The sequence below is a fragment of the Lampetra planeri genome, chromosome 30 (assembly GCF_965212315.1).
Source record: "Lampetra planeri chromosome 30, kcLamPlan1.2.h2, whole genome shotgun sequence".
NCBI classification, from domain to species: Eukaryota; Metazoa; Chordata; class Hyperoartia; order Petromyzontiformes; family Petromyzontidae; genus Lampetra; species Lampetra planeri.
This window is the reverse complement of record NC_136136.1, coordinates 4,580,804-4,602,464: the sequence shown is the minus strand read 5'-3', so window position 1 is coordinate 4,602,464 and position 21,661 is coordinate 4,580,804. Positions and strand designations below refer to the sequence as shown.

The window sequence follows — 21,661 nt, the reverse complement described above, 5'->3', positions numbered from 1 at the left end:
CCTTCCCTCTCTCCGTGGGTCTGTCCCTGTTAATTCCCGTCTTTTGTTCTCTCTCTCTCCCACCATTGTCTCTTTCGTAATCACCGCCAGTTCCTTTGTCTCGCAGCGCCTCAACTTTTTTTTCACATTTCTGCCTCTTTTTGTGCTTCTCTCCGTGTGCCCCCCCCCATCCAGCTGGGCCTGACAGCTCTGCCCGGCTTCCTTGCCCGTCTGCCTCTATATTTGTCATTATCTTTGCTTCTGGCTGCCAATCTGCCTGTCTCTCTGTCCATTCATTCATCAGTCTGCCTGCCTTCCTGTTCATCTGCTTGCAAGTCCCTCTGTCTATCTTCCTGTTTCTGTCTGGCTGCTTGCTTGCTTGTCTGTTTGTTGCGTTCTCAGTCTCTCTGTCTCTCCATTTGACACTCTATCTGCATATCGGCCTGCCTGTCTGTGTCTCTGTCCATCCATATGTCAATTTGTCCGTCTGCCCATTCATCATGCCTGCCTTGCCCTGCCCTGCTTGTCTGCTTGGATGTCTGCTCGCCTGCTTCTCTCCCTTTCTTCTGAATTCATTTTCCCGGTCACATCACTCCCCTTGTCATCCCCTGCACATTTTCTCCTACTCAACAAATTCCCCTCTCCCCTTGCCCCCCTGCCCCATGCTCGTCCACCTTCCACGGCCCATCATCACATTTCTCCTGCACAAGCAACCCCGCTTTGCTTTGCCGTGATGCAATGTTTGCACAACGTTGTTGATGGCAAGGATCTCCAAGCCCGCCCCCCCCCCGCCTCCTCTTCCTCCCCACGCGTTGCCGCTCCACGTCGTGCACACATTTCCCCATTGACTTGCGTCGAATCTGCTGCGATCCCATTACCAGCAGGAAATGTAATACGGCCTTAAATGACTCCAGATTGCTAAAAGCGCCCCGCAACAGTTTGTTCCATTGAGCCCAAAATAGAAGCAAATAAAAACATCTACGACGCAATATCTGTAAGCGAAAACGATACTCGGCGTGGATTTTGCGTTGCCATCCAAAGGTGCACGGGAATGCTTCGTGCGTGCGTACACAGTCCCCTTTTTGTCAATCCGTCGCTGGAGTCGAGTGGGTCAAACCAGCTTGGCTTGCGAGATCTGATGAGATCGGGCACATTTTGGTTGATTGGGTAATACACAGTAAAATATATATGAATCAATTATTATCTAATTAATTAAATGCGATTATTTTTTGTGCGGTAACTTCAAAACGAGGCACACGTAGATGAATGCCCTGCGACAATTTTGCCCTGGAAGGACATCCTCCAATCCGGCATATGGGTCCACTCGCTCGTCCCGGCAAGCATTAGGGAATGGAACGGCTAAATATTTTCATTTATTCATCGCATCGTGTGCAGCAATTACCTAAGCAGTGCTGCAGCCAAGCAAAGTTCACAAATAAGAAAAAATAAACGTGCGATACCAATAGCAGGGGTATTAAAAATGCAGCACGGGTGCTATTTCTGACGGCGAGCCGGACAAAGCAGCGCAAGAGCCGATTAACCTTTCATTTTTTTTATCTCCCTAGGCTCGCAGTTTTGTTCCGCAAGGACGATTGACAAGGCCAAGGGATAAACTTGTCACTGGCTGTAATTTTGCCGGGAAATAGAAGCGAGGCAACGCTAAAGGTCGGAGGTCGTCGGGGGGCGGGGGGTGGGGGGGTACAAAGGGTCATTGGTGCGGTTGGATCGGGGGGCCGGGGGGTAAAAAGTGATGGGGCCCGGTCAGCATCAGAGGCAGTGATTGGCTGCTGTCCGATATGTTGCAGGGTCGGAGGTCAACAAGGGTCGTTCCGCATGACCTCTTGCTCCACTCCCCTGCCCCTTATTGGAGCTATTGAACTTGTTTACGTCGACGTTTAGCCGCGTGGTTTTCAGGCTTCTGCTATTTATCCGTAACCGTTACGTTGTGGGCAGCAGAGTTGGCTCAACAAAGTCCATCGTTGTGCGATATATTTTTGGTGCTGCATCTATGCTCCCTGCGCATTTGGCGTCGGAGCGTGAGCTCAGGATTATGGGTGCTAGGTACCACCTTTACCAACCAGCACTCGCCAGAGCGGCGAAGCATACTGATATAATCACCACGACCCACACAGCGTGGGGAGGCTCTCATCCAGCAGTGGATTGACAATAGGATTAGGGTTGATACTTGTACTTAGATAGCCGTGCCGTGACGGCGTAGCCTTTCCCGCTGTCTTCTTGCAGCGGAGATATTTTGATTGGATGCTTTCTATTCGGTGGCAAATTGAATTACCGTAATCGCATTGGTCACTTGGAACAGGCTGCTTAGTCGGGCAACGGGATCAGCAAGTTACGCCTAAACGTCCTTCCTGCCAAGGGCACTGACTGCAGGACATCTTTAGTTGAATGATCACCAGCCTCGTGATGGGCAAATATTCCGTCTGTCTGGCCCTTAGACCTGACAACTCCTTGAATAATCTGGCCTTTTCAGCGGTGATTTTTGGCTCATTTGGAATACAAATTCGGAATACAAATGAGTCTCGGCACTTTCACCAAAGGGCCCTCCTAGGTTGTGGCCGGATTTCAATATTTAACGGCAAATGTCACGCGCACGATTTATTTAAAAGTCATTAGAGTTTTCCCGTGCTCAAGTGAACGCTGCGTTGGTGCTCATCCCTGTTTCTGTTCCAGAGGAAGTGGTGGAAATTACACGTTTTTATGGCTGGGACTAAGTCTTTCCATAGAGTAACTATTGACTTTTCACCAGGTGGTATTAATTTTTCTGACTGCTGGAAGATGACGACGATGATGATGATTATGATTTGATAATTATAATTTGCTTCGCCAACGAAAGTATGTTACAACAATAAATTCATCATCACCGTCGACTTTAGCCAGAAACAATCTGCTGCAAGATGAATGCCACTACAAAAATAAGATTCATCTTCTTGGTTCTTTCGGTAAAGTCACGTAGAAGGAAAATAATAAAATAATAAAAATAAAACATAATAAAATAATTCTCACGACGTTTCGGCCACAACGCAAGCAGCCGTCTTCAGGTGGAGAACAGGTCTGTCGAGAAGGCAGACTCTGCCTTATTATGTCTGCCTTCTCGACAGACCTGTTCTCCACCTGAAGACGGCTGCTTGCGTTGTGGTCGAAACGTCGTGAGAATTATTTTATTATGTTTTATTTTTATTATTTTATTATTTCCATTCTACGTGACTTTACCGAAAGAACCAAGAAGATGAATCCCTGCAGTCACGAAAGCTTTAAATCGAAAAATAAGATTCTTTTAGACGTCTGTTCTCATTTGCATATTCACGCCACGGATTCAAAAGAACACATGGCCCATAAATGAAACACCTCTTGTAAATGCACATCTCAGCTGTGTGTGTCTTGTGTTTACCTGACAAGCATTTCATGAAGATTTGATAATGAAACATTTTTTTCAACTTATTTTCAAGGGCAGTTTAGCGCTATTGTTTTCACTGCGGTGTAACTGCCGTGACTGACGTGGAGCAGCTGCAAAGCTACATCATGGGATCTCCTTTGCCACATTTTGTATGCATGGCAGTCTCCCTACTAAGCACTAGGCAGGCTCTAGCCTGACGAGCTGATGAATCAGTCCTGAACACAGGTTGCCCTCATTCAGCATGGGCCAACTTTCCCATGGGCAGACACGGCGTTGGGAGAGGCCTTGACACGTGAAGTTAATGATTCGTATTATTCACTTGAGCTGTGGGGATCGGCAACTGAGCAGTCAAATTCAACACAAACCAACAATGCCTCTTTGTGACATTGGTTCAGATACATCATTGGACCTCCTTTGCCAGTACCAAAATATACTAATAGGGGTTTTCCCCTTTTTTATGGAAACAAAACTGACACCTTTTGCAAGGAATCATGCTTACATTAACCACAATACTTGCAGTCAAATGCAAACAAAAAACAATACTCTGATCATTTATGCATTGTCTTTGAAACTGATTGGTCCACACCAGAGACAGCTTTCTTTGGAGCCTAGTCTCATATGGTGTTCGACCAGATGACGCCAAAAGGCGCACAGTTCAGTTTGTTTGCATTTGACTGCAGGTATTGTGGTTAATGTAAGCATGATTCCTTTCAAAAGGTGTCAGTTTTGTTGCCAGAAAAAAGGGGAAAAACCTTATTAGTAGGTGCAAAGCTATTTTCAATTTGTTTTGTGATTTTACACGAATGTGCTGCCCAGCTCTGCGAGTGCGCGCCCGCTCGTCACTTCAAATCATACCGGCTGCGTTGTCCGGCATGCCCATTGGGCCTTTCCCCGAAATGTATGTATGTTGAACTTCTTTCGCACCGTAAGTAGCCAACCGTGCATAAATCGGAGGTGCGGGGAGGGAAGGACAACCAAACTAAACACAAACTGACCGACCGAGCTGTTTGCCGCCCTTTCGTTTCTCTCGCCGCACCGCAGTCAACGTCGGGGACTACATCCAGGCCGTGCTCGACCGTAATCTCGCTGAGAACATCTCCCGCGTGCTCTACCCCAACGACAACGTACGTATGGAGGCCTCCTCGCAGAGGCCCACGGTGTCAACCTTCGTGGGAGATCGCTCCTTCTCCAGGGGCGCCGCAAGTGGCGATGCTATCACCCTCGCCTGATATGCAGGCGGTCGTGGGTTCGATCCCGACCCTGGCGCCTGCTGCTGTATATTTGGAATTTGCGTGTGTCTTTTCCCGTGGTCACGAGGATTTGGCTGCTATAAATTTCCACGTGATAATCCACCTTGTTGAGCTGTCATTTGTGGCCAGGTCGCTTCTGAAAAGAAAGAACACAGCTTAGAGCGGGCCTTAACTGGTCAAATAAAAAAAATAGTTTTATCAGTTTAGTTTCGTTTCTCGGCTCCTGCTCCTGATGTCTGTGTGGTTGAGACGCTGCTGCTGCTGCTCTTATTGGAGTCAACACTTAAGACCCCCCCCAGCCCCCATTTGTGTTTACGTGACGTAAAGCACATATCGTCATGCCCCCCCCCCACTGAAGCATCTGGAGATACGGTTGCATCGAGATGCCGCTATAAACGCGTAAATTGGATTGTATTGCAACATCTCAAAATGACAATAATAATAGAGGTCAAATTTAAAAGTCAAAGTGATTTCCCGCTCAAACGAAGGAGACTGACCTACGACTCTTTCACGCTTGCCAAGCGTCTCTGAAGAGGTTGGTTGTGTCCCACAATTTACCCCAACCGCACGTGGACCTGCCGCTCGATCGACAAACCGTGCCCCGACCCGTTGTACCTCTGCTGTCGGGTGGACAGAGACGCTGGCGGGGGGGGGGGAGGGATATTTCAGAACCTCGCTCCCCATTGTTTTTCCCCCGACCGCAGTTCTTCGAGGGCAAGGAGCTGCGGCTGAAGCAGGAGTACTTTGTGGTGGCGGCGACGCTGCAGGACATCATCCGCCGCTACAAGGCGTGCAAATCCGGAACCAGGACGACGTTCGACGCCTTCCCTGACAAGGCAAGCGCCACTGCGCGGCCTGACCCCCACACCAACCCCCCCACCGCGTGCTGAACTCGCGACTTTTGCATTGCACGCAGAGGGGCCCTCTGCTCTTCAATGCCATTTGAACATACACGCATTGTGTATTTGTATGTTAAACTTATTTCGCACCGTACTCAAAGAAAACGGCGCTAATCAGAGCTGCGGGGGGGACAACAAATTAAACGCACGAAGCGGTTTTCCAAGAAATTGGTTTTCAATCTAGATGATGATTTAACAGTGCATCGCTCCCAGCGGCCTCCTAATATCGGAAGGAAGAGCGTTCCAGACGGACGCAGAAGCGCGTCCGAAAGCGCCGCGCGATGCGGTGACTGTTATTTGTTCGATGGCTCGACTTGCGGAACGCAGCCGCAGCTGCATCGTCATGTCGGAACCTTGCTGCGTGCACCACAGTGGCCGGAGCATCGTTGGCTATGGGCCTGGTACAAGGAATGACATGGGCCCCCCTCCCCTGTCCGATATCACCCCCCCTCACCCTTCATAGCCTGGCGCCTAACACCTTCTGGCCGATGAGCACCCAGTGCAGTTTCACCGTCTGTACACTCGATCGTTAAGCCACTGGGTCATATGTTATTCTATGGGTCCGATGTTAGTCTTTAGGTTCTATGTTAGCCTGCGGAAGTCTACGGGTCTCTGTGAGTCTGTGTAGCGTGGTTGGCGTTGGAGCCCTGGGTTGTTTGGCCAACTCCACGAATCGGTGTTTATAGATGTGGAGCGTGGGGGAGCGACTCTCAATCCTTGTGTAATAAAGGTCGTTGAGGCGACTTCTGGAATCCGGTCTTTTATTCAACTTGCATTATAGATTTCCTTCCCGCTGCTGACAGACAGCGTGAGAGGGATAGATAGAGACGCACTGCCACGTGGCAACCCGGAGCCCCGCTCACGCGTGGCCCCTTCCTCCATTCGTTCCCGTTCTGACCACGTGTCGTTAGTCTCCACCCCTATTTAATACCCGGGTCACATGGTACGTTTCCACCAATCCTGGTTAGCCTCCATGGAATTTTCCAGGCTCCCTCGTAGGCTCCCGGGACCACGCCCCTACTCATCTCCCTATTGGCTGTGGCCAAAGCCAGCAGAACCAATCCTCTCCTTATAGCTGTCACCTTTCCATTACGTCAGGGCCACGCCCCTAGGCTTCCCCCCATTGGCTATAAACCAGGACCGGCAGAGCCAATCATCATGACGAGTTGTGATACGTCAGTGAGCCGGATATATCCTCACATTACACTTGTACAGATGGAAATTAATCAACTTTCTCTACTTCCCATCATACCCTGACCATAAGTCAGGAGATGGTGACCTCGACGCCCGCAGGTCGGGAGGGAATATCGCGAATGTGTGTGTGTGCGTGATCCGCCAACCCGGACGATCGAGACTCGACCGTATTCCGACTCTCGCCGAAAAATGTTTCCACGTGTACCGCAGGTCGCCATCCAGCTGAACGACACCCACCCATCGCTGGTCATCCCGGAGTTGATGCGAGTGTTTCTGGATGTGGAGAAGCTGGACTGGGATAAGGCGAGCAGGCCCCCCCCCCCCCCCTCACATTTCTATTTCGCTCGCCCATGAAACAAACATCCATCGTCATGAGTCTGTATCAGCTACCCGCCATCGTAATCATCATCAGCAATGATCGATCCACTGCTTGATGTTGGCCTTGCCCAAGCCCATCACTGTAACAATCCGCAAAGTGCCTGCTGACAAGCAGATGTCGTCTCAAGCACCTCTCCTGCAGCTACCACTCTTGTTATTCGTCTCGGCCACTGGCCAAACACCACCTATTGAGTATTCGTCGTCCGTAGTTTAAAGGCACAGCCGAGAACCTGGGTTCAAACCTCGGTAGCCGATTGTGATTTAAGCCACGTGGAGTGAATTTGATGGCGTCCGCCCAGTCACCAGTGACTGCACAATCAACCATGACCTTCGTATCGAGATTGGTTCTGTAACCTGATTTGACTAAACTCACGCCTTTTGAGAATGTAAAGTATCAGTTTGAATGTCACGCTACCGACGGTGCTGTGTAGCATGCTGGGTGGGAAGGTGCTGCCCTCTGGAGTGATTTTTTTGTTTGTTTGTGCAGTCATTGGATGACCGAGCTGACACCATTAACTGACCACATGTGAACGAGCGTAGTTTATATATTTGGCAATTCGACACGCTCAGGACGCAGTTCAAATCTAGATTCAGGACGCAGTTAATGAGTTTCAAGTAAAAATGTAGCTGCATGTGATCGATTCCGTCCAATCGCAAACCGTTAAACTCGGGACGCTGAGAATCCCTTGAAGTGACCTCAAATTATTTGGTGGTGCTGCGTTATCAGCGGTGCACCAAGCACGAATAACAACCATTACTCAACACATTCGTCAATTGCGCTGCCTTGTATACACTTTTCTCTTCAAGGCAGCACTATTGACGGATGTGTCGAGGGTTTATTTTTTTCTGACCACGGGGCAGAGCTCGCCCCAGGTTCTAACCCAGCATCTCAGCGGTGCCTGCTCAGGGCTCTGACCTGCAATCCACCGAGGCCCACGCCCAGATGCCAATCATGCGCGTGTCTGCGTGTATGTGCGTGTGTGTGGGGTGCCAAGGATAGATATTTTATCCCACGTAGTGGTCCTTAGGTTGAGCGTGGAGGGGTTACCAGCCCCTCGCACCCGTCCTGAGCACCCTTTGGCCGCAACACACTTCACGTGGCCTTAACGTGGCCTTAAAGTGGACTTAGTCTGGCGCAAGCACCGTGGTGAAATCACCGCCACCTAGTGGTGAATGGCGGTTGTTGTGGCCAAGCCGCTTCTGAAAAACAGCTATACAGCTCAGTGGGCCTTACCTGTTAAAACATTTGTTTTATTGCCACGCTCGCGGTGTGCGCCCTATCAGGCGTGGGACATCACGGTGCGCACGTGCGCGTACACCAACCACACGGTGCTTCCCGAGGCCCTCGAGCGCTGGCCCGTGCATCTCATGGAGAACCTCCTGCCGCGGCACCTCGACATCATCTATGAGATCAACATGAAGCACCTGGAGGTACTGCGCTCGGAGCCGCCAACGCCTCTCTTGAAAGCGACTCCGCTTCCGTGTTCCTCTGTCCCCCAGTGACCCCGTGTCACCATCGCCCCCGTGTGTCTGTGACTATGTATGCCACTGTCTGTATCCCGAAGACGCTGCATCCTCCTATTATCGTGTCCCCGTATCTTCACGTCTCCGTGTTCCCATGTAAGCTCGTATCCGCCTCTCCCCGTGTCCCCATGTCCCGCATCCCTGTGCATCCTTGTCTGCATATCGTGATGGCCCCCTTGTGCCCACGTCCTGGTGTCTCTGTGTCCCCGTGTCCCCATGTCCCCCATGTTTCCGTGTTCCCGTGTCCTCGCGTCCCGTATCCCCGTGCGCACGCGTCCCCATACCGACGTGTCCGCCCGTGTCCCCACCCTCCCCGTGTCTCCCCGACGTGGCCGTAGCGGGTGTGCGCCCTCTACCCTGGCGACATGGAGCGCATGGGCCGCATGTCGCTCATCGAGGAGAGCGGCGAGAAGCGCGTCAACATGGCGCACCTGTGCATCGTGGGCTCGCACGCCGTCAACGGCGTGGCTCGCATCCACTCCGACATCATCAAGCAGTCCATGTGAGCGTCGCTCGCTCGCTCGCTCACTCGCGCGACGGCGGCAGCGGCCGCCGCTGAGCGCCAGAGACATCGCCACCGCGCTTGTGCCAGGCTAGGTGCACTCACGAGGCTTTCGCATGGAAGTGTCCGAGGCTCGCTGTGGCAGGTGATGAGACGGACCCAGGTGCTGTGGGTTAACTTGCTGAGGTGACTGGCTGATGCACCAACTGGATGCTTCTTTAGCCGCCCAGTGCTCTGCTCGTTGTTGCGAGCGTCGCCCCTCCATCCTTAACGGTTGCTGGAGGGCGACTGCCTCCAACTGCCCATCCTGCCTCCTACACCATGCGCACACACACACACGCAAGCAAGCTCGCGTGTGGTCTAGAGACTCGACGAGTCTTCTCTGGTGAAAGAAAAAAAGTAAACGCGTGCATACTCGTATGGCCGTGGTGTTGAACATGTCCAGATTTAAGGATTTCTACGAGATGGAGCCGGACAAGTTCCAGAACAAAACGAACGGGATCACTCCGCGGCGCTGGCTCGTCATGTGCAACCCCAGCCTCGCCGACGCCATCGCGGAGGTGTGTGTCTCGGCCTCCGCCCCCTCTTCCCGTCCCCACAGATCCACGCCCGTGCCTCTTCACGGCGGCTCCGTTCTTGCTCTCGCTCGCTCTTTCTCCCTCTCAGCCTGTCTTCTACTTTGTTTCCAGTCTCTCCCATTCCTCACCTCTATTTGTCGCAGGGTAGCGTGGTGCGGTGACACTCATGCATCACAGCAATGAAATGGGCCTGTGTTCGATTCCCGACTTGGGTGCCTTTTTTTTTTTAAATCCCTGCAAATTACTCAATCGGGATTGCAGCAACGTCCCCCCCCCCCCCCCCCCCACTACGATAGCTTGGCAGGATTTTCCTAAAACAGTCTTGGGACTTGGATGAGGATTTTTTTAGGCAAGTGACGATGCACAGAATAAAACAAACTGTTTTGCTCGCGACGCTTGCATAGAATTGCTTATTTAAGCATCGACCGCGGTGGCGAGATGTTAACTCCCTCGCCTGATATGCAGGAGCTCATGTGTTCGATCTCCCGACTCTTGTATATTTGGAGTTTGCATGTGCCTCTCCCTGTGGTCACTTGGATTTTTTTCGGGGTCCTCCGGTGTTACCCTCCACATTTAGAATTAACACGCGTTTAGAGTAATGTGTTTGGCTACTATAAATTTCCACGTGATAAGCCACTTCGTTGAGCTATCATTTGTGGCAAGGTCGCTTCTGAAAAAGAGCTACATAGCTCGGTGGGTCTTACTTGGTAAAATTAAAATAGTTTAGACCGCTTTAAAATGCAAATTAGACGGCGATTATATGCAAATGTTCCTTGGTGGTGGAACATTGGTTTGAGATGACAGTTGTGTGACTGGAAGCTCGCTCGGTGGACTTGCGATGGAATGTTTTGTAATTTGTATATTTTTTATCAGCGCATTGGCGAAGACTTCATCAAGGACCTGGGACAGTTGAGAAAGCTGGAGGAGTTTGTCAATGACCCCCGGCTCATCCGGGACATCCTTCAGGTTAAGCAGGTGAGATGATTTAAAAGGAGAGAAAAAATTATATTAGGCGACATTTCTAGCTATGGCCCTTCTAAATGGCATTTGTACTACGCGGCATTGACGGAATGTGTCGTGTTTTTTGGTTGATATTTGCATTTGTCTACTTCGAACACAGGGTCACCGAAAAATGTGCTCCGTGTTAAAGCGGTTGCTGTCGTCGCTATCCCGACGAGCGTCACTGCCATATCCTAAACTATCCCACTCCTCGTTCGCTCGGCGATTCCTCCCGCCTCCCGTCCCCCGTCATGCCCCCCACCCCACCCCACCCACCGCGTTTCAGGAGAACAAGGTGAAGTTTGCGGCCTACCTGGAGGCTAATCACGGCGTGCAGATCAACACGGACTCGATCTTCGACGTCCACGTCAAGAGGATCCACGAGTACAAGCGGCAGCTGCTCAACTGCCTGCACGTCATCGCGCTCTACAACCGTGAGACTTGGGGCCGTCCGCGGCACGCCGCTCGATAGGGAGGGCGCGGCGTGACGGAGAGGGTGCGCGCGCACGTGACGGTGGGACGACGCCGACGATGACGACGCCGACGCTGACGCCGACGACGACGCCGACGACGACGCCGAAGATGACAGTGCCCTCCGCGGAGGGGAGACGCGTCCCGGCGGCGAACGCTTGTTGCGGACGATCGCGGTTAATGTTGCGGTTTCCTTTAACCCATAAACAAAAATGCTACGTGCGCCGTCTTCTGCGCGTAGCGGACGTTCGTGGCCTCGTGACGTCGTTCAAAAGAGCGGGGCTTTGTGCGCCGGTGTCCAAATTAGCCACATTTGATCGATTGCCAGCGAATTAGTCAATTTGGGATCACGCACGGGGAGCGATTGTCCCCCCCCCGCCAACTGCAAAAACTTGGCAGCGCCCTCGTGCAAGATTGCCACGACACTCTGTGAGGCTTTCCTAGGTAGACAAATGTAAAATAATAATTTGACATCGCTCCTCGCCACCATCATGGTCATCAGCAGCCATGGTCAATCAACTGCCGGATGAAGGCCTCCACAAGCCACCTCCGTCCTCTCACTCTCCTGCGATGTAATAATCCACCTCATACCTATGTACAAGTTGAGAGCTTATCGCTCCATCTCCTCCATGGATGTGCTCTTCGGCGTGTTCCATTCCTTGGCTGCCACTCGGTCATCAACCTCAAAACCATCATCCCTTCTTGCAACGTGTCCTGTCCAAGCGCACAGTTAGAATTATGGAATTCACCTGGTGTTTGTTTCTCGAATCCTTGTGCTCTTTCCTTCTCTCCGTGTAATTCTCTTGGGCTACTTTAGACACTTTGGGGTTTTTGGTCAATATTTTTCATGAATGCCCATGATTCGGATCCATGAGTCGTAGCAGGTAATGTACACCGATTAACAACTTTCTACTCTCGGACACATTGGTTCGTTGGTTTCATTTAAAATCAGTCCAACCTGCTGCTCTCATCCATCTCGTTGTTTGGAATCACTTTGCCTCCAGTCCGCTGGAAGCAACAGCTGCCCTAGGTACACACAATCTGTCCCGCGTGTCTTTGTTTACATGCGCCATTAGCCTACATGTAACAAGAGCATATCGTCGGCATGTAATTTGCACAAATTGTACGCAGTCAATTCTCACCCGCACCATTTGTATCACGAGCGCGAGAATAAATTTGAATTGATGCGAACTGACGCGTCGTTTTCATGGCCAGCGCTTACGACAACAGGCGGCGTTTGAAATAATTTTCGCGTGCAGCACTGGCAGCAGATGTCGAACATCTGGCCCGATGGTATCTGGTGACCAATAAGCTCCAGCTTATGTTTGGTGCGCGTGTGCGCTTGTGTGTTTTGCGGAAAAGGTGGCACACAGCGGTTTGCTTGCTGCGCTTAAAACCCGGCGACCCGAGTTTGCTTCGCCGCTCACGGACAATACCAGTGGCAATTCTTTGCACTGATTCTGGGCCTCCTCTAGGTCAACTCGGCCTCAAATGAGTAACTGTTGCGGTGTGTAAAACATCGCCACCAGGGACGCAAAGGTGGCCGGGCATGGTGCTGGCCTTCCACCCACCTCGTGTGCCGTGTCAGCCTTCATAGGTTACTCACTGTCAGCACCTGCCCCAACAGTCCGTTTAGAGCTACACGAGGGATCTTTGTCTTTGCTTACTTATCAACACCTGCGATTCTCCCTTTCTGTGTCACTGATGGTTACAATTACGAAGCCACTGGCGCTATATGCACTCTTAAATGCTTGACTGCAAATTAATTTCTTTCGAGCTGCTTTCTGTTTAGTCCTCCCCCCGCACCTCCGATGAGCACGGTTGGCTATGTGCGGTGCGAAAGAAGTTCAACATACGTGCATGGTGAAACGTGTGGTGTGTGCGCCCCCTCTGTGTCCAGGGATTAAAAAGGCACCGAGCAAATCCTTCGTCCCAAGGACCATCATCATCGGTGGGAAGGTACGTCTGGGCGTGGTGGTCCTCGACTGTCAGTCCAGTGTTTGTGGAGGCGAGGATCACGCACACACACGCACACGCGTGTGTGGAACTCCCAAACCCACCGAGCGCAGTGTTGTACACAGCTAGAAAGACGGCGGAAAGTTGGTTTTGTGAGCTGTGAACCACTCTGTGTGTTGTGAACCTTTGGAGTGGTTGAACGCTCATCTCATATACGTGGGGGTTTCGCTGGGCACTCTGGCTTCCTCACACACACACAAATGTTATTGAAATGGAATTGGCCCAAGCATCCAAATTTCTCCCGAGAAAATGTCTTGAGCCCCATTGAGGGGCTACTCCAGGTAAACAAATGCAGAAGCCGTGTGAGCTTCACGTAACCTCATCACTGCAACGTAATTAAAATGTATTGTGCTATTCTCATGTTGCTATTATTGTTCTTTGAAACAACTTCCCGTGACAACTGAAAGATGTATCGGTTCACTTACGCGCTGCTTAAATGAGTCAATGTTAACGTACAGCCCTGTATCAATCCACAGCTGGATGATGGCCTCCCCCCACACATTGCCGGCCATGAGGGTGGTTTGGCCACACTTCACCATGCTGCTGGTCAATATGGGTTCGTGAAAAAAGGGGGTGTCAAGCACTGGTTAAGATATTGCCCAGCGCCGATGTGAGCAGTGGCTGGGAACCGAACTGGGCTTTCCCAGTTGATAGTGTAGCACGCTCACCCACTGCGCCACCGCATCCTCAGCTTTCAGTCATCGTTGACGAATTGTCATTCTGGTGTCAACGTTGATGAGGGGTATGTTTCTGAAGATTTCGATTTTAGTGGAAGGTTTTTTTTCTGCTCACCTGCCAGCATATGGAAAACAGCTCCAGGCGGCTTTAGCACCGATAATACTGCCCACATATTCTTTAGGTCTTTCGGTAAAGTCACGTAGATAGGTTCAAAGAAATTAACTAAATAACAAAAAACTACGACGTTTCGATCGCAACACAAGCGGTCGTCATGGGGAAAAGGGGGGACTGCTTGTGTTGCGATCGAAACGTCGTAGTTTTTTGTTATTTTCTTAGAACCTATCTACGTGACTTTACCGAAAGACTCAAAGAATATAAATTCCTGCAGTCACAAAACTTTAAGTCAAGATACTGCGCACCTCGATCAAAGCTGACTTTGTACGTACACACAACATCGCTCTCTCTCTCGTTGTTTCCAACCAACCTGCCCCATCGACAGGCGGCTCCAGGATACCACATGGCCAAGATGATCATAAAGCTCTTCACCGCAGTCGGTGACATCGTAAACAACGATGCGGTTGTGGGGGACAGGCTGAAGGTTATTTTCCTGGAGAACTACCGGGTGTCCCTGGCAGAGAAAGGTGAGCACGGGCCAGCGCTCTCCGCTGGACCAGCTGGCTGAGCACGTGACGTCCTCGTTGAGATTCATTTCAACGTATCCACACGTCACAGGCCGCTCACACACAAGTGCACGCGTGCATTTTGCGCGCGCGTTTGGTGTGTGTGTGTGTGCGTGTGCGTTGGTCTGTCCCGTGACCTCCTGTCAGCGAGCCTTCGACACTTCACGTGGCCTCAAAATAGCACCTGGCCCGGCACAGGCGCCATGGTGACGTCCACTGTCACAAAGCTACGAATGGTGGTTATCGGTATTTGTGTTTCAACTCTGGTGCGCTATGAACCCGGCAGACCTGTTTGATTGCCAGCCATGGAAAACATCAGCGGCGATTATCTGAATCGGCTTTGGGCCTGCCCTAGTTCGACTGTGCCTAGAATGAGTGCCTGGTACGGATGTGTAGACATCGGCGTTGGGAAGGCAAATGCAGTCGGGCGTGGTGCTGGCCAGCCACCCCCTCGTGTGCCGTGCCGGCCTCCGTAGGTGCTCGCTAACATCACTTGCCCCTACAGTCTTGTTAGGCTATACGGGGGGGGGGGGAGGGATCTCTGTATTTCCTGTGTCTCTGTATACCTATTATAGTGCGTGCGTCGTGCCCTTTCGAGTCACCAGCAGTGACTACAATACATTGTCTGTGATGGTGTTACAACCCTTTTATCAATTCACTACCCATGTAGACCTCCAACACAACAGGCTATCGACGGCTGTATGGGGGGGGGGGGGGGCATCTTTGCCTGCGTGTCTGTGTTTGTGTGCGCGCAGTGATCCCGGCGTCGGACCTCTCGGAGCAGATCTCCACGGCCGGCACGGAGGCGTCTGGCACGGGCAACATGAAGTTCATGCTGAACGGAGCGCTCACCATCGGCACCATGGACGGCGCCAACGTGGAGATGGCGGAGGAGGCGGGCGAGGAGAACCTCTTCATCTTCGGCTTGCGCGTCGACGAGGTGGAGGCGCTCAGCGTGAAGGGGTGAGGGGGGCGGGGTCACAAGCGACCCACGGCACCGGGAGAAGAAACCGTCCCCGCCGTGCTGTAGTTTTCGTTTGAGGAACCCCCACGGTGGCGAGATGTTACCTGCCTCGCCTGGTATCCAGGTCGTGGGTTCAATCCCAACCCCATCGCCTGTATATTTGGAGTTTGCGTCTCTCACTCTCTCTCTCTCTCTCTCCACGAGTGCGTGGAATTTTTCTCCGGGTCCTCCGGTTCTTCCCTCGGACCTTCAGAATCAACGTGCGTTTAGAGGATTTGGCTGCTCTACATTTCCAAGTGATAAGCCACTTTGTTGAGTTGTCGTTTGTGGCCAGGTCGCTTCTGAAAAAGAACTGTGTAGCTCGGTGGGCCTCGCCTTGTAAAATTAAAATAGTTTAGTTTAACCCCGGTCATACCTTATTTCCACTATACATCTGAGCCATGCCGAGCCATGCCGAGCCAGTTCAGGAGGTACCGGGTCGGTTTTCCTCTGTCGAGGCCCGAGCCTTGCTGCCGATGTGACGCGCACTCTGGGCCAGAGGTCGCAAATGGGTTTTGATTCCTTACCCGTACCCGGCCGCACCAGGGTCACAAACGGGTACCCGTACCCGGCCGGGTACGGGTAGCCGGGTATCGGGTAGGGTACGGGTATCGGGTACCCGGTTGCGACCTCTGCTCTGGGCGTTCGACAACGGCCGGCAGAAGGCGACATTGCAGAACTACTTCCAAGATCCCTTCCAGTGACAATTTTTCACCACAAGCTCGCTAAGTGGGCAGCACTTTTCCAAATCCTCTGCTAAGGGGCGGTAATATTTGTTGCAAAACTACGTTTTAAAATTCGCAGAGCCGGATTTCCAGACATTTAAGTGAGACGCCAAATTTAGTGTGGTCTGTTTTGTGCATCTTGGAATTCAATGGCAAGCTGTAGCTGGTTATATACGACTCACTTTATTTCAGCCAGTAAGGTCCATTAAGCCACGCAGCTCTGTTCCAAGGACAACAACAGCCAAAGGCTTGTCAGTGGCGGCAGATTGCAGGGTGGGAATATGCCAACGAACAAGTGTGCCCTAATGAAGGTTATTTCGTTGATGCAATTGCGTAACCACTTACAGCTCAAAGTTGTGGACAACTTGACATTCGAGATTTTACCTTGAGGGGGTAATGATATATTTCCGACAATGTATCCCCCTCCATCAAACTGGAGGCTTCATGGCGCCTCCTATAACCATCGACCATAGAACCAGGTCGTCGGATTTTCCTAAATTGTGTCATCCCCCGCCCCTGCCCCACCCTCCACCCTCTCCGCCCCACTCAGTTACAACGCTCAGGAGTACTACGACAAGATCCCCGAGCTTAAAGTCGTCATGGATCAGATCAGCAGCGGATTCTTCTCCCCGAAGCAGCCGGACCTTTTCAAGGACATCGTCAACATGCTCATGCACCACGACAGGTGCTGCCCCTTGGCAACTTCTGCACGGCATCGGGACCACGCGGGTTTCAAGAGTCGACTCGCGATTAAGAGCCACGTTTCACCCGTTTGCCGAAGTAATCGCTCGCCGTACCAAACGTCGGGTTCGATTGCTCGACTAATCGGAAGTAATCGTTAAAATTGTTGGGTGGTAAAAAAATAAAATCTCGCCTCGTTTTTTATGTGCCGCTGGAAGGGGAGGCAATGAGCGGATTTTGGTGACGACATTGTCGGTCGCGTCGTGCTGAGCGTGGCTTGTTGGGGGGGGGGGGTTTCCCACCTTCGGGAGGCAGGATGTGGTGGTGGCGGGAGGGCGGGCACCATTTTTAAATCGATCTGAGTAATTGACGAAAAAAAAGTCATCTGTTTTATATCGGCTGCTCGTCCCAACTCTCGATTTATCCAAAGTAATAGACGGAGCGGTGGCCCGGATAAAACAAAAAACAAGGATATGTAAAGTGTGCTCTTAAAAACCAGGCCATGTCCACTGGACAGGGCACAGTAGACTCTTGGTGTCTAAAGGTTTGAGCTGGCACTTGACTGCAATTGGCACCTTGTCGTTTTCGAAACGATGAATACTGGGCCCCATCTAAATCTAATATTAATGAAGATTTTAAAAACATTTACTGCCGGACATAGTTTTGAATGGGAGCGACTGTTAACAACAATAGAGCAAACAAATAATACTGTGCGCCATCATGAAGGCTGCTTGTCGGCGGGATTCAAGCGTTGATCTTTAGCGGTGTCCTCAACGCTCTGTTTGTGAATCGCGCTAGGTTCAAGGTGTTCGCGGACTACGAGGATTATGCGAAGTGCCAGGAGAAGGTCAGCGAGCTCTACGGGGTGAGTGTTCGCACGGCTCTTTCAGAGTTTCAAACAAGAGAATAACAAAAAAAACGCGTAAGAAGCACGCTCGCCATTTGCTCCATATTGCAACAAAACATCGTCATTTCCTAAAAAAGTGCACTGTGGGTCCTCCTTGTTTTAGATCACCGTCAAAATTAATGTGACGGACTGACAGGCAGGAGGTAATGAAGTGATATAGAGAACTGTGGTTAGACAACTACACGATTGTTCCGTTTATGATGGATTTTGTATGTATTTTTTGGTTCTTTTCGGTTAAGTCACGTCTAAAAATAAAATAATAAATCAAAATAAAACAACACATTTTGATTTATTTTATTTTTAGACGTGACTTAACCGAAAAGAACCAAAGAATAATTCCTGCAGTCACGAAAGCTCCCAAATTAAGATTGGATTTTGTATGGTTATTATTGGATTGTTTTTCCAAAGTTGCAAACAAGCTGACACACCAGTACCTGGAGGGATTTCTCCCATGCCAATGTATTTGAGAATCATGATGCCCTCGGAGATCAGAGCGCAGAGCTGACACCACTCGGATCCTTGGTTCGAACATTTTGCTCGTTTCATCGCCGTGATTAAAATTGGTACTCGGCCCGATTTACCAATTAACTGCGTCCACACTCATCATAAACTCATCGCCTAAAATGTTATTATTGCACACTTAATTCGGATGAATTATAGCTCTTGAGACTTAAAACGCATCAGTTTTAGTGTCGTGAGATGAAGGTTACTTTCCATAGCGGTGCCGGTGGGGAAAGTAGTGCCACCTGCTGTGTCGAGCAGAGGTCGCTTGAAGGAATTTTAGGTAGTTCTGTGATGTCTGGTTCTGTGGGACGTTCTATACCCCCACCACACTCGGATCACGTGGTGGGGTAAAGTGTGGCTTCTCCCACCTCTTCCAAGTTGTCTGGCCAGCATAAGAGATAGACCTCGAGCTCCCTCTTGTGGAGGAACCTTCCACCACCAACAGTGACTCGAGCAAACACTTGCAGGCTTGCACCTTTGTCCTTTTTTAATTTATTTAACGCAATCAGGTGCCCCTGTCGGGGGGGGGAGGGGATGGGGGGGGGGGGGTACTCGTACTAAGCGCCCGCTGTTCCTGTGCCCACGCCGTGCCCGCTCAGAACCCCGTGGAGTGGGCCAAGAAGGTGATCCTGAACATCGCCGCCTCGGGCAAGTTCTCGAGCGACCGCACCATCACGGACTACGCGCACGACATCTGGGGCGTGAAGCCGTCCCACGTGAAGATGCCCGCCCCCAGCGAGCCGCCCACGCACAACGCCGGCCCGTGAACGAGCGGGGAGTTTGGGGGGTGGAGCCCCTCTATCCTCCGGCAGCTGGTGCCCCCCCCACTGCCCCCCCCACCCCAAATCTCATCGCAAACGCTTCCCTGTCCCTCGCTGTTGCGTGAGGCTGTAAACTTAAGAGGAGCGGGAAGGGTGGCCACCTGGTGGGTAACATTCGGTGCCCACTCGAAGGTAAAGGCGAGATTGCCCTGAGATGCAAGCGTAGTGTAGCGATGATAAGAGATGCAACACAACCAAATGGCTGCCGTTCTTGTGGACACGGACCTATGCTGCGTGTCCCGGGCTGTGTTTCAAGCTTGAAGTTTCATTGATGAGAAAAGATATTAAAAAAACACTTTAAAGTGACGTTTTGGAACACCGTGTGAGCTTTCTAAATTTACCACTGCAGTGAGACTGCCGTACCTTTTAAATGTCACTACCGTGACATGAATGCTATTTTGGCTGAAGTGCACCCCCTGACCAAATCATCAGAATGCCCCCGGATCTCATCGGACAGCTAACTCGAGTTGATGTCGGACCGTGCTTTGGATGGGCAACCGCCATGCATGTCAGGTGTTGTAGGCTGCTGCGGGGCTACATTTTGAACATCGAGAGGGAATGACAGAATGCATTGTTACTGTTCTTAAGATGCTCCGCGCCTCCACCAACCCGCACTCCCTGGCACGCTGATGTACGATCAAAAGCTCGCACTGCCCCCTATGGCATAGGGAGCACCTCTTGTACCAAAAGGCACTTAAGTCTTGTATTTCTAGCACTCTCAATTATCTTATCTTGAACCTCGTGTCGGAGAGCCTGGGACCACACTGCCTAGGTGTGTCGACCACAGCTGTTTTGGGTTGAAGTCCTCCTTTCGTAGGAGTTACCGAGACGGATTTATGGGTGAGCGTGCTGTGCCTTTTACAAAGGTGTTTTTGGCCTAACTTGAATTTCCGCAGCGTGCCGCCCGCCCCCCATCGTCGCTCTCGCCCAGATAACCGAAACACGATTTCGAGTTCCTTTCCCATTTGGAGACGCGCACGCGCACAGGAGCATTGCAGCAGCCAACAGTTGCAACACAGCGGCTGCGCTTCTGGGAATTGGATACAATGGGTCTTTTTTTTTACTGTCGCCAGTTTGAGCTTCGTTTTTTTGTTCTTGCAGGTCGCCAGTCATTACCCATCAGCAGCCGTCGCAATTAAAAGACGTGATTGCGACGCTGCATCGTCTCATTTAGATCCAAGTGAAGAGTGTACTCTCGTTGGCCTCTACACGCGGTAGTTTTTTTGTGCAATAACCGCATCAATTCAGTCGTGCCGCCCGCTAAATTGACGACAGCTCGGGGTTTTACCCGTGATTGCAAATCCCGGTTCACGCATTACGAAAACGCCGCGGTAGACGTCATAAATCATCCGCGCAGTGCCTCATTAAGCGGCAGTCTCTTAGCTTTAGCTAGATTGGTGAACAAAAGCCGACGCTTTTTTTTATGCAACAAACGTGGTGGATTGTTACAAGATCAACAGTGATGTTTAGTGGGGCAAGAGTCGAAGCATTTGCTACGCAATTACGCAGCTACACTCTCGCATTTCACTTCATTTAAAAGCTCCAGATGTAGAATTCCCCCCCCCCATGCCCAATTTAAAGCAATTATCTTTGATTAGATCGTGAGACAATCACATTGTATGCTTAGGAAAGCAACTGCAATAAAAGTCAAGTTTAACATCATGAACTTATGTTGAATCTCACTTTAAAATTGTGTTTTTTTTATCAGATAGATTTTTTTATCCAGTATCCACAAATGGACAGGTCAACGGTGAAGCAGATGTCGAGCTCCTGGTTCATGAATGCCAGAAGACAATATTCCTCTGGATATCATCTCCTCTTCTCCTCCGTCCCCACGTGGCAGCTGGCGATGAGGCTGGATGAATCTCTTCAGCTTCTTCCACTCTAAAGCTTTCGTGACTGCAGGGATTCATCTTCTTGGTTCTTTCGGTAAAGTCACGTAGAAGGGAAACAATATTATTTTATTATTTCCCTTCTACGTAACTTTAAGCAGCTGAAGAAATAATGTTATTTTAATATTTCCCTTCTACGTGACTTTACCGAAAGAACCAAGAAGATTCTTCCGCTTTTTCTCACAGGCCATCACTTCCTGTAGACCTAGGTTTTTTCTCTCATTTAAGTCCTCCCGTCACACCGTCAGTCGTCCTCTTGTGTGGACAGACCTCTGCTTACTGCTCCTTCCACATGGCAGAGCAAGGCCACTGATGGTAATATGTTCGACTCCCATTATTTATATTTGTCGGAATCAGGTCTGCATTTAATATATATTTTGTATCAATGTCTCCTGCTGGCCAAGCTTATTTTATATTGTCTCTTTTTCAAAAATCTATAACGCTGTGAGTTTTAAAATGTTTTTGACCAGCACTGCCAAAGCTTCAACTCAAAAGTAACTTGCAATATGGATGTGCCTAAATGGAACCAGTGCAGTGGCTTAAGCTCCCAAGGTTAACTTGTACCCCA

At 50.7% G+C, this 21,661-nt stretch overlaps 1 protein-coding gene across 3 annotated transcripts in view; it reads left to right on the top strand.

The window, feature by feature from the left end:
- Positions 1 to 20,867, top strand: part of PYGL (glycogen phosphorylase L) — a 51,555-nt gene extending 30,688 nt beyond the window's left edge. For all 3 annotated transcript variants that reach the window (XM_078608496.1, XM_078608494.1, XM_078608497.1), the window contains 14 exons: positions 4,433 to 4,515; positions 5,346 to 5,477; positions 6,945 to 7,037; positions 8,397 to 8,543; positions 8,975 to 9,138; positions 9,584 to 9,698; positions 10,590 to 10,691; positions 11,002 to 11,149; positions 13,087 to 13,145; positions 14,380 to 14,521; positions 15,316 to 15,523; positions 16,839 to 16,973; positions 17,768 to 17,834; positions 18,980 to 20,867. In XM_078608496.1, coding sequence (XP_078464622.1) covers positions 4,433 to 4,515; positions 5,346 to 5,477; positions 6,945 to 7,037; positions 8,397 to 8,543; positions 8,975 to 9,138; positions 9,584 to 9,698; positions 10,590 to 10,691; positions 11,002 to 11,149; positions 13,087 to 13,145; positions 14,380 to 14,521; positions 15,316 to 15,523; positions 16,839 to 16,973; positions 17,768 to 17,834; positions 18,980 to 19,147 — 1,763 coding nt within the window. In that variant the 3' untranslated portion in view covers positions 19,148 to 20,867. The remainder of the gene's footprint in view (positions 1 to 4,432; positions 4,516 to 5,345; positions 5,478 to 6,944; positions 7,038 to 8,396; positions 8,544 to 8,974; positions 9,139 to 9,583; positions 9,699 to 10,589; positions 10,692 to 11,001; positions 11,150 to 13,086; positions 13,146 to 14,379; positions 14,522 to 15,315; positions 15,524 to 16,838; positions 16,974 to 17,767; positions 17,835 to 18,979) is intronic.
- Positions 20,868 to 21,661: the final 794 nt, after the last annotated feature.